At 50.3% G+C, this 12,350-nt stretch overlaps 3 protein-coding genes; 2 read left to right on the top strand and 1 right to left on the bottom strand.

The window, feature by feature from the left end:
• Positions 1-2,044: 2,044 nt before the first annotated feature.
• On the top strand, positions 2,045-2,380 carry RCC_12154 (uncharacterized protein; the record flags this gene model as incomplete). Its single annotated transcript, XM_023770741.1, has 1 exon — positions 2,045-2,380. The coding sequence occupies one exon, from the start codon at positions 2,045-2,047 to the stop codon at positions 2,378-2,380; it is 336 nt and encodes a 111-aa protein (XP_023626509.1).
• Positions 2,381-5,725: 3,345 nt separating this feature from the next.
• Positions 5,726-7,139, top strand: RCC_05469 (probable L-alanine-DL-glutamate epimerase and related enzymes of enolase superfamily; the record flags this gene model as incomplete). XM_023770740.1 has 2 exons in its annotated part: positions 5,726-5,770; positions 5,838-7,139. The coding sequence occupies 2 exons, from the start codon at positions 5,726-5,728 to the stop codon at positions 7,137-7,139; spliced, it is 1,347 nt and encodes a 448-aa protein (XP_023626508.1).
• A 2,663-nt stretch (positions 7,140-9,802) lies between these two features.
• Positions 9,803-10,147, bottom strand: RCC_05468 (uncharacterized protein; the record flags this gene model as incomplete). The annotated part of the gene is made up of 1 exon (XM_023770739.1): positions 9,803-10,147. One exon carries the CDS (start codon positions 10,145-10,147, stop codon positions 9,803-9,805), a length of 345 nt encoding a protein of 114 aa, XP_023626507.1.
• Positions 10,148-12,350: the final 2,203 nt, after the last annotated feature.

The raw sequence follows: 12,350 nt of genomic DNA, 5'->3' as shown, positions 1-12,350 counted from the left end.
GCGAATGGAAGACAATTGCTTCTCAAATCGGACTGTCATACTGTTCCGGAGTGCGATCAGCTGCGATATAATCTTTCATGGCGTCTAAGAAACGGCGAAAGAGCTGCCCGTGTTGGTCTGTCCGCTGAAGTTCTCATCAGAGCTGGCCGGGAGTATGCTCTAGTCCCTCGGCGCGCCGAACAGGGAATCGTTACGTTGTATACAACGATTGGTATATAAGAGAAGGGAACAAAACATCGATACAATGCTACAGCATGCTGGACAGCTCAAGACCCGTCCCCTGTTTGATTCGATAAAAGAGTCCCCTCCTATATTCGTCCGTCCGTCGTGAACGATGGCCTCCCGGCCGAAAGTGGACCAAGTAGCTGCTCGAGTTAAAGCAGCTGGAGTTATGGTCACCTCAGATGAGCTTGAGACATCTCCTGCCCTCAACACATGTGTACGATGATACAGCTCGGAGTACCACTGTGCAAGATACGACGCGAGACGCGTGTAAGTGCCTCGATTTGTTCCGCCCACAAGCATGCTCTCCTCGCGCCAGACTTTGGTACTGCAGAATCCAAATACTTCGCATCTATCGAATGTCATCGGCTGCATTTCTGCAGGCTGTTCGATGTGGCGGATCTCAGCATGTTGCCGAGTCGCCTCCATGTCACTATCTGCTATTTGACTCCTTCAACTGGCCGATCTATCGCACCCAGAATTTACATCGCCAGCCTCTGAGCACTAGGTCTATGCTCTCACGAGGGTAGCACCTCTCCCGCCTGTTGTTGTGGTYGGCTATCAACGCCAGACTACGTGGTAAGGTGATTTCTTGCAAAGACTGGGCAAGACCTTCGAAATCGATTGGAAGAACGAGGGCTATCGCGAGGAGTTGCCATGATTTGCGACTGCACGAATCCTTGCAGAGTAGCGTCAGCTCATGAAACAGGATATGACATGTGCATCAGATCTTTTCGTAGGTCCTTCTAGTGGTGTCTCATGACAAGACCTTTGCTGATGAGACTTTGCATCTGCCTCTCTGCGGGTTCAGAGGTTCGGAGAGGATGGATACCCAGTCCCCACCGTGGATCATAGTCATGCAACTAATGCGTCTAGGATAGCCGCAGCAGACTAGACACAGGCTCGAGTCTGCATTGCCGTTCGATACGCATCAGGCAACACGCCGGCTCTTTGCGTACCACAGACATGTCTCACAGTCGATATTCGTTCTCGCACTGCACACAGTTGGATCACTATCGGCTCCTTTCCACGTACGCAGTTGGATGAGAACTATGACCGGATGGCTTCGGTAGCATGGTGTGGTAAAACTCGGCTCTAAATCTGCAGATGAATGCTGAAGGCTGGGGAGGTGCACACTTAATGGCCCTCAAACCGGCCACGAGCTGAGTACAATCAAATCTCTGCTTTACCCCAAGAGTAGTCGTTGAGAGAAGGTTGATACACATCTCAACTGTAATTCCTGGCCATGGCGCTGTGTTTAATCTGTGACTACACTTACTTGCCCCTGAGCAACTCTTGATTTAAGATTCGCGTGCGTTCATTTCTATAGACATCGCATCCTTCGACGGAGTCTCGAGTACAAACTCAATAAGTAGGGTGATAATGCATTCCGTTTCATGGAATGGAGGATATGAAGGACAGAATTCGAGCGGCGATTCCTGATCTTTCCATGTTTGCTATCACTACTATATCCCTGACGATATTCTCCCCTTCCAATTGAAAAAGATCAATTGGAATATCCGCAGTCATGGAGGACATACTGTAGGATCCATGTAGAAAGATAAAATAGACTCTAAATGTGGGGCGCTATTCACTCGTCAAATCGGTCGCCAAGATTTCAGCATGCGACTCACCATAAATTATATTCTGTGACCGGCTTCGACCAAAGATCCAACTGCATCCTCTTCCAGATCTCTAGCTTTACTCGACACCACCACTCGGACACGTGCATTTGCCACTCGATCACGCGCGTTTACCACTCGACCGTCCACAAACACATCTTCAACGACTCCAGACTACACTCTCCTCGACATCTACCAACATGTCCACCACCGACGAAACCACCCGAGTTAGCGGCCCCGCCTCCGCCTCTGGAAACCATGATCTGACCCCCGGCATGGAGGCCGCCGTCGCCATCGTAGCCATCGCGGTCCTCATTCTTACAGTGTGGCTCTGTGTCGTGGCCTACAGGGCATACATAAAGCACATGAACAAGAACAAAGGCGCCAACGAATGGGATAACGGTCAGAGCCTCGAACTCGGCCAGCGCGCACGTCCCGCGGGTGTTAACGCTGGACATGGAGCTCAGGATCTCGGAATTCTCCAGCATGAGATTCAGGCGACTAAGCGCGAAGCGCGGTCGTGTGTTTGCATGTGATGGTCGCGGGTATCCCGACTTGAATTCTTCCCCTCCCGGAAAACACAAAAATTCAAAAAACATCTCGTCGATTTCAAGACGGCACTTCATCCTGGCACAGCAACAACACATCATCCAGCCAACAGCACTGTAACCATACCCCTTTTCGCGGGCTATCACCACAAATCCCACCCGACACGCGCTTCGCATTTCCTTCCGCGCAACAAGCTCCACACGAACATTCAACATTAAATTACAACCAGCCAGTCCTGCGAACAAACTCCACGCGCAAGCACAACACAACGGCGCGCCCCCTTTCCAGCTTCCCTTCGTCTTCATCACTCCTAGATCGACGTCCACCACAACGGTACCGAGAACATGGACAGCCCCACAAGCTCTCCAGAGGAATCAACGAGCAAAACAACATCAAACGAAGATCTCCCACAAAAAAAGGCGCTCATCCTCAACCAAAAGCGCATCGCAACAGGCGTAATCGTCCTCGCCGTGATCATCATTATCGCAGTGTGGCTCTACACCAAATTTCGCAAGGGAAAACAGCACCAAGATGTCGAAATGGCAATGCAGACAACCTCGTCCGACAACATGGGTTAAGGGACGCTAGAAGTAGCAACAGATCCTCGACGCCCTGGAATGCCGATTTCTGCTCTTGGTTTGGGTGTCTCGGGATTAAGTAGAGATGAAGCACAGTTGATGGACAGCGGAGTTCGTCGGGTGTCAGTGGGTAGCTGGGAAGCAAGCTGGCCGAGTGCGGGCGCGCGAGTTACGGTCGGAGGTTTTTGCTCTTAGAACATTGCCTGAAGCGCACGGCTGTGCGCGAGCTTAGCATTTTGTTATTCGTGGGGATATCGAGGCAAGTTACGTCTTTCATACAGTTTCATCGAAGTTCTGCTGGTCCAAGTTATCTTCACGCGTTCTATCATGTATTCGTGTTCGTGCTCCGAGATCGCCACTGTTTACCGAAGCCTACGTGTTGTCTTCCAGTCTACCTTCAATGCCATTCAAGTTAAGGCAGCGAATCGTAAACTCACCGATATACATAGCGAATGTTTCTTCTAGCAGGCCGATCGCGTGGCTCGTATATATCATAGCATTGAGTTTTTCGACCGCGCCAAGAACTATTGCCAAGGCAACTTTGGATCATATGAAAGCCGCGCACTGTCGCGTAACTTGCAGTGCTGTAAATTGAACCAGTATCTCTTACCAGAAAAACACAGATCTTTCACGCGTAATGCTTCATTCGATAAACTGTCTTCAATCATACGGTAATTTTGATCTTTCATTCAGGATGTTCCTAGCGCTATAGCCACCAACAAAAAGAGACCCCACCCAACCCAATTCCGCCAAAAGCCGCCTCCACTCTATGATATGGGAGTCCTTTGCTTCCTAGCTCCGTGAACATAATGGCGACCTGCCGTACGTCTTCTTGCCGCGGCTATCGTCCATACTAGCGGAGAGAGCGTGGGGCGATGTTGCTGCTGCTCATCGCGGGATCTATCAAGGCGGAGTTTAGCATTCGCAATTCGGCGTTGGTATTTGTGTGATGCACTTACGCGCTGAAGGCCGATGCCAGGAGTGAATGTTCGTCTCCTTAGCAGCCACTTGTTGCGTGCGAGGAGGAAGCTCAGTATCACTACTGCTATGCCGAGGATGATTGAGAGTGTTACGAGGCCATTCTCGCGGGTGGAGAGGGCGTAGTCTTATGGTGAGCAGGTGCAGCTCGCGGCGGGAGACGGCGATTGCATTGGCGCGGTGTTGGTGGTGTTGTGCTGATGAGGAGAGGTTTGTTTTTGATGGAGGGTGTGATGGGATAAGAGGTTTGATGTTGTTGATGAAAATATACTTGGACTTTTCGATTGTGTAGCTGTAGGCCGCCGGCGTTTTGGTCGGTGCTCGATGACGGAAGATGAGGGAGTGGCCGCRAAACGAGGAATCGCAGTGGAGTCTTGCGTCTTGTTCCAGCAGGAGTGTTACAACCGATACTATGACAGCGGTTCGCCGGCGTACGCGACGATTACGTACCGTACTTCGCGGGCATAGCAATTCTCCAAGACGCTCTCCATGGTGCTGGGGTGCGGATGGATCTGTTCGGATTGTCTACCAAGAGCCGCAACTACGCAGCTTCTTCTGACCATGGTGAGTAGGGATAATGCGCGGCAGATGCTCGCCAACCTACATCCATGGGGGCGCGGCAAATCGAAGGGCRTCCGAAACACCGACCTTTCCACCCAGCGGAATTGTTGAAACTGACTATAAGAAGACCTAAGTGCTTGTATTGTCCTATCTAGGCCTTAGCGGGTTGATATACCTGCTTAAGGTGTTTGCTAAACGTACACAAACACAATTATAGAAGATGTGAGAAGAGTCAACAATCAACAGGAATAGCTTCCCATCTGGCTAGAGTGGATTGACCATGAAGTCGGAACTGAACAAAGGACAAATGCTACGAAGGGGAGAGAAGCGGCGGGGCTCACCAGGCAGATTGTCGTTGTCAATGGTCCTGGAGGAAGGCAGGGGCCTTTGTGGACTGACATGGATATGGAATGGACACAGCACACTTCCGCGACTACCATCAAAGTCCCCATGTGACTCGCAATACTGTCCCTTCTCCGCGCTGCTAATGGCCAAGCTGAACCGGCGTTTCTGAAATCCTTGCCATAAAAGACCTGGTCAAGGCTGCGGAATTGGTGGAGAGAGAGGGCTCGGCGTGAAGCATTGTTCTATGAGACAACAACCGCATGCAAGTCACAGGCAAACAGCTTCTGGTATGTCGTCTTCAGATCGCGAAACATCCGCCTATGCAAAAACCATGTCGTGTTGAAGAAGGAGAGGCTGAAGCTGGGGCTCAGGCTGAATTGCCGAAGTTGTTGTCGAGAAAAGTCTTGAGACAGCAATCCTGGAGCCTTTCTGAGATACGAGCACATACCGATCATTCAACGATCAACAGTGTCCTATCGATATCTTCTGACCTACTCCAAAGGTCCATATTGTCTTCAAGGACTTTCACCCAGCCATCAGGCTGCAGGACGCTCCGCAGCTTGCCAACAGTTTTGGCCGCAGGGTCACAGGCTAAATTCTGCGGGACTTGGAGCCTTCTTCGGCGTCTGCTCGACCTCATCCCACGTACACAACCAGCGAACTCGGTGTAGAACAGAACGAGCACATCCCCCCCACCGCGGGGCCACAAACCTACTGGGTCATGCTCTTGAGGCTTGAAGGCTTGCGTCTAGGCGTGCCTGAAGATCCGGCTTATTGGAAGTATAAAGTATTCTACTCTACAAACTAACAAGAGAAGTACCTCATACCCACTCTTCCTCTCACGCTTTTCATTTCTTTATATCAACAATCATGGTGACCATAACTGATATCACGACACGGGATGTGCGGTTTCCGGTATGCTGTCATTGCGGAATGTATGCCATGTATTTATCTCGTCAGCTAACGATGCTTCGCTCAAAAGACTTCCCTCGACAAGACTGGCTCCGATGCAATGAACGCTGCGGGCGATTACTCTGCCGCCTACTGTATCCTCCACACCGACTCGGAGTATTCCGGCCATGGCATGACATTCACAATTGGAAGAGGCAACGAGATTGTATGCCAGGCCATAGCTGCATTGGCCGAACGAGTTCGAGGCAAGAAGCTGGAAGATCTGGTCGCAGATTGGGGAAAGACTTGGAGATACCTCGTGTCAGATTCGCAGCTTCGTTGGATCGGGCCTGAAAAAGGTGTGATACATCTTGCGTTGGGAGCTGTTGTGAATGCATTGTGGGATCTCTGGGCAAAGAAGTTGGGGAAGCCGGTCTGGAGGATTGTGGCTGAGATGACACCCGAGGAGTTTGTCAGATGTATTGATTTCCGCTACATCACCGATGCCATTACGCCTGAGGAGGCCATTACCATGCTGAGGACTCTCGAGTCTGGGAAAGCTGCGCGGATTGAAGAAGCGGAGCAGAGTCGTGCAGTTCCGGCGTACACCACATCTGCCGGCTGGCTTGGCTATGGCGAGGAGAAAATGAAGGCTCTCTTACAAGAAACTCTGGACCAAGGCTATCGTCACTTCAAGCTGAAGGTCGGCACATCTCTCGAGGCAGACAAGCAACGTCTTCGCATTGCTCGCGACGTCATTGGTTACGACAAGGGAAATATCCTCATGGTGGATGCCAACCAAGTCTGGTCAGTGCCAGAGGCCATTACATATATGCGTGAGCTGGCCGAGTTCAAGCCCTGGTTCATTGAGGAGCCCACATCGCCTGATGATGTCTACGGCCACAAAGCGATTCGAGAAGCACTTGCGCCGCTGGGAATTGGTGTTGCGACCGGAGAGATGTGTCAGAACAGAGTCATATTCAAACAGCTCATCCAGCAGGGTGCCATTGACATTTGCCAAATCGATGCATGCCGAATGGGAGGCGTGAACGAAGTGCTGGCTGTGATGTTGATTGCGAAGAAGTTTAATGTTCCTATTGTCCCACACTCAGGTGGTGTTGGTCTACCGGAATACACACAGCATCTCAGCACCATCGATTATGTCTGCGTCTCCGGCACAGTGAGCGTGTTGGAATACGTCGACCATCTGCATGAGCATTTCTTACATCCCAGCCGAGTTGCTGGAGGGTACTACCAAACACCAATGGAGCCTGGATACTCGGTGGAGATGAAGGCGGATAGCATGGATCAGTTTGAGTTTCCTGGTAAGGAGGGCGTGAGTTGGTGGAGAAGTGTCGAAGCCAAACCCATTCTCGAGGGCGAGAGGATATGAATTCTGAAGGAAGTAGTATGGTTACGTCGAAGCCTGCACATAGACGATTAAATATACTTGAAATGAACTCTGCTTGCAGGATCAATCGTCAGTCTTTACAAGCAATCTGTGAGATTCTGCATCGATCGACTGATTGCTAGCAAGCAATCTGAACACGCCCAGCATGAATGATGCGATATGACACCTCAAAGAATTACCTGATCTAGACAGACTGATTCCAACAAAGGCATCATCGACAGTTCAAAATGCCCACGAACTGTATGCTCCTGAACTCTACTCCCAATTGCCATGTGCAGGACCGAGTCGCTTGCTGAGACTGCAGCATATCTTGAAAAACCTGCCGAATTTATGATCTCGCCCAAAGTACTCCACACTTTCGCTTGCTCGTAAATCACAACCTATACTTCCTCTCGGGCTTTAGGTGCTGGTAGCTAGAAGTCGACTTTGATTTTCCAGCCTTGGTCTAGGATCTTGCTCTTGCTCTCGAGGTGGGCAGAATAGTTGACCTGATCAAGACGCATTCATGAGAGCAATTTGCCTAACGTAGAGGGACATATGCAGTGCTCAAGGAATCATCTACTACAAACGGCGTCGAAGGCCAAGAATGCTGAGTGTTAATGCCGTGGATGCCACGCAGGATTACGATACACCAAAAGCGGAACACCGTTGAGATTGAGATGGCGTTATTTCAATGCTCAATATATTTGGCCCACATATACTTACTCTACAAGTCATGTAGTCGGTTACAAAAGCGAGACAACTTGATAGAGAGACGGGGATACCAACCACATCAGCACCATTCCGGTTCGATCGAATTGATCTAGAGATAATTCTTTCTTTGGCGAAAGGATTTTGCCGAGAAGTGAATCGATTGCTTTCGACATGAAGGCGGATGAATGATGATCCTTTTGCTCGGGTATATACGTTTTCACGGTTCTTCGACTATACTGCTAAAGTCCCATCTACACAATTGACATAAGCAGTAACTGTATGCTCAAATTTCTGCATCGCGGTATAGTAACACGGAGATGGCCAAGCTAGAATCACAAAACCGATCAAATCATCAAATCTCGACGAAGCGTCCTGGGGATCGAGACTTTGGAGCCCCAATACCGTACAATCACATCCAGCATGGATTTAAGAACAACCGCTGAGATCGATGTGCGACGTCTCAGCAGATGAATAGTGGGACCTATGAGGAGTTCATAAACCTGACTGTAAACACTAATCGAAACGGGATGTCGATACGATAGAGATGAGTAGAGGGTAGCATTGGTATCTACAGCACTTCCTATAGAAGATGTATCGCGAAATCTAAACAGCAGCCCTCTTTCTTCTTTGATCAAGACGCATCAGGCGTGTTTGTTGAGTGATGGGATTGCTGCTGCTGAAAGGATGGCTCTCCCTCACGGACTTCCTTTAGATCCATGCGTATCTTAGAGATGCTCATGAAACTCTTAGTCTGACCGTAGTGGTGTTTCAGCTGAGCAGCTGACCTTACAGCCTGGGTATCGCCGACAAATCGCAGGAACAGCCCTTCGACCTAGCTTTTTCTCGACATGCAAATCGACATGCACCGCATTAATGGGTTCTGTTAGTCGACATACCCCACGCATAGTTCAAGAGTCCTATTGCCAGAACATACTTTTCCTTTGCAAACCCTCTAGTTAGAGAACGAAGCATAGTAACTCTGGTGTTTCTGTCCAGCTGGTGGTATTCCTACGGCTACTTGGAGCTGTCCCTTCAAAGTTTCGTAATGATCTCGATACACAAGGACATACGACTCGAAATAAAGGAAGATAGATCAACGTATGATCTCCTAAGATGGGCATATTCCTTCGCAGTATAGGCTTGGTAGGACGCCATCTTCTTGCTGTTACCAGACTGCTCGATATTCTATATCCAAGGGGGCCTGAGATTGACTCTACCAAAGTGTCCCCGAAATAGAGCGATTTAATGGAAGGCAACGTCCGGAAAGGAGTACGAGACGCAGCTTCGGGTGCCTCGTCCGGTACAGCTCTTGTTGCTATCGGAACGTCATGAATGACACTGTTGAAGACGAGCGATACATCTCTAAAAGAGATTCTTGAGAGTATGCTAGGTTCGTACTCCGGGCGGGATCGTGAATAGTGTCGCTATCTCTGCATCGTATAGCGAATGGCCGGGCCGACTTTGGCATCTGCACCTTGGGCATCGCCGAGTATATGGTACTGGTCACAATGCCGAATTGCTGCATTGCCTTGGCGGTTCAAGATCCCGCAAGATCGGCTCTTTGCTCACCTCGTGCAGTCATCCATGCTGCTAGATACTTTCGCTGATGATTGAGTAGCGTGTTATCAACCATGAGGCTTCGGGTTTTAGAATCGATCTACACACCTTGCCAGTAATGTCAGTCACGACTACCGGAATGTCACAAGCTTTCGCTCCCTCGGACTCTCGCAGAAGCAACGAGCTCGCCAGCGGTATTACTCGTCCCCGCTTCTACATTGCCGAATACGATGCGTTCGCTTTAGCATGCTTATACTGCGGAAGACTTGCAGCATCTCCAACGCATCCAAAGAGTGGCATTGTGTCTGCCCTTCTCCGATATGGGTTGTTTCATGTTCCTTCTGTAGGCTATTGGTGGTCAACGGCTTAGGATATTGCGTAGTTGAGATTGGACTCTAACAATGCTGGAGAACAACCTTTAGCTCGTTGGGATGCCGGGCTGTAAGCGTGGCTTTGCAAAAGTGAAGTGGTGTGTATTTGCTGATTCTACTGCAGTCAGCTTGGTAAACATCTGTCCCAATCAATGAGGTAGTTCCGGGCCAATAGCGCTGTTGCAGACTTGTCGCTCGATTCCTCCTGTCCACGGGTCCGTGGGAGATGTCATGTCCTGCACGACTAATAATCGTGCCAGAGACGTTCAAACGCGCGAGAGAAAGCAACAGGAAGCTGACACAATTTGGCTGAGAAGCCGATTTTATTCTTTTCCCTGCCAGATCCGGTGCTTCAACCAAAAGTTTCATATTCGAATTGCTTTTTGCAAGGACCGGTGTTGCGCCCGTGTATTTCGCGTGTTCTGCCCGCTCGACGTGCCACGAACACCCCACCTTCCATTGCTCCTCCAATGTGCCTCAACGCGCCTCATGCAAGAGCCGTAGCGTCTGAGTTCATAGTTTCCCGCTTGAAGACATGTTCTCTTCACTGCAAAGCGATCGACTCACCCTGGCCACGGTTATCCTGCCAAAAAAATGAGAATTTTGCGCTGGAGAATCCATGCCCGGGCGCATTCGCGACTTGCATCGGCGAGCGTGAGTCGTCATCACGGCTTCGCTTTCAACCAAAACAGATGGAGAACGGAGAGATAGTTCGAGCGGCGGGCGCGGGCTTCCAGCTCGCGCCTTGAGTAATTCGAGATCCAATAAGAAAAGTGCAAAAAGAAAGGCGTCGAGATTGACTAAGTCAACCGGTTGTACAGTCGAAACCGCCCTCTAATTAGGCGAGGTGCGAGAATGGAGTTACAATCAGAGTCTGCTTTGCTCTACCGGCCACTTGAGACGTTCGGCGGTACTTAAACCTCCTCCCTTCGAGATCGCATTGATGTGACGCCTTCCGCTTGGCCCATGAAGCCAGGTATGATTATGCCAATTGCGCAATTCGGGGTTCACCATGCCGGTTTGCTTGAGCTGGGCCGGGGTTCCTCCGAGATGGGGGACTTGGAGAATTTTCGAGGCTGTGTGACCCAGTTCAATCTTTGCCCACGCGACAGTGTCTGTACTGCTGTCGCTAAGTGACTACTGGGTTCCTCCTCTTGTAATATGTTCTACAGAGCCTTCTGTACTGTATCGGGATTGTATCCTTCTTTTGTGTTGTCGTCCACCGAGTCTGCGAGAAATATCGGTCGGATCCAGATTGATGACGTGTAGATCCTGGCTGCTCCGAGCCGATGGACTTGATGCTTATTCTTTCAGGTGCGCAATACTCGACAAGTTGGAGGGAGGGTAGTCGTGAGTGACATCGGGGTTGGTTTGCATTCTGCCGCGCGTGCATGTGTCGTCGCTAGGAATAGTCGGATCGATGAGATCTTACCTTGGAAACGATCGAAGCGACGCGACAATTGTTAAGGAGTGATGGGATGCCATAACAGACAAGAGCGATGGTAACACTTCAGCTCAACACTGTTTTTGCGACGACATGCCGTCGATGTAAGAAGGAGGATGCCGTAGCAAGAGAGGTGAGGTGAAGTCTGGAGTCCGAGACTTTGCTCCGTGTCGGCCCTTGGGCGGTCTTGGCCCGATCCTTCTGCCTCTCCACTCTTGGCTCTTCACATCTGATATGATGAGGAACTCGTCTTTCAGAAAGCATTCATCGTACGAGCTGAAATGGCGAGGTCTTGCACATGTTGGCTTGCTGGAGTCACCCGCCTGCTCCAGCTTGTGTCACGCCGCAGAGAGTCAAGCAATGCTGGCAAGACACTCGACACTCGATCTCCTTACACGTCAGCTGAAACCATCTTTCATCATGAGTGAAAGCACATGGACCTCTACCAAAGACTCACGTGCAGTTTACTGGCGCTCATTTGTAGGAGATGGCTTGGTCTCTTTGCCATGCCTACGACGGCACACTCGGAGCACCAGCAACAGTAAATCTCACCCATTCAGCCTTCAACCACATTAGTCTTTGTCACCCAATGCATCTTCACACCATTGTCACATTAACATTCGATTCCAATGCCCAAACCTACCAGCATCCTCGTCCTCCCCCCTCGTGCAGCCCCCCTCGTGCAGCACCTCCCAATGTTCCCAAGCTCGCGCGGACCAGTCAGCCTTGATGACATTGTATCCCAAGCCCTCCAGTTCAAGCCCTCCAGTCCAAAGCTCTCATGTGCGCCTGAACCTATCTGTAATAAATCCTTCCAATTGTCCACGATGGCAGTTCGAGATGTAAACGACGGAGGAGGTGGCGTGGGAATTATCTCTCACCAGCCGGTAAGCCATATCACATGTCCCATTCAAAGCCCCACGCTCCAAACTCCGATCAGCAATTCAACTCTCACATCTCTTGCAGCCCTTTTCATCAAAGCTCTCACCATGCAAGCGAGACTTCCTCCAGTAAGACCTTAATCCCCGTGCGCAGCTCTTCCTGCCCCCGTCAAAATCTCCACCAATCCTTCCATGGAAAGTAATAGAATCCCCTCCCTCTCACTCCAACATTAGCGTCTTGAGCGCA

The sequence above is a fragment of the Ramularia collo-cygni genome, assembly GCF_900074925.1.
Source record: "Ramularia collo-cygni strain URUG2 genome assembly, contig: RCC_scaffold07, whole genome shotgun sequence".
NCBI lineage: Eukaryota > Fungi > Ascomycota > Dothideomycetes > Mycosphaerellales > Mycosphaerellaceae > Ramularia > Ramularia collo-cygni.
Note: the sequence above shows the minus strand (reverse complement) of the source record. Positions and strands in the feature narration are given on the sequence as shown.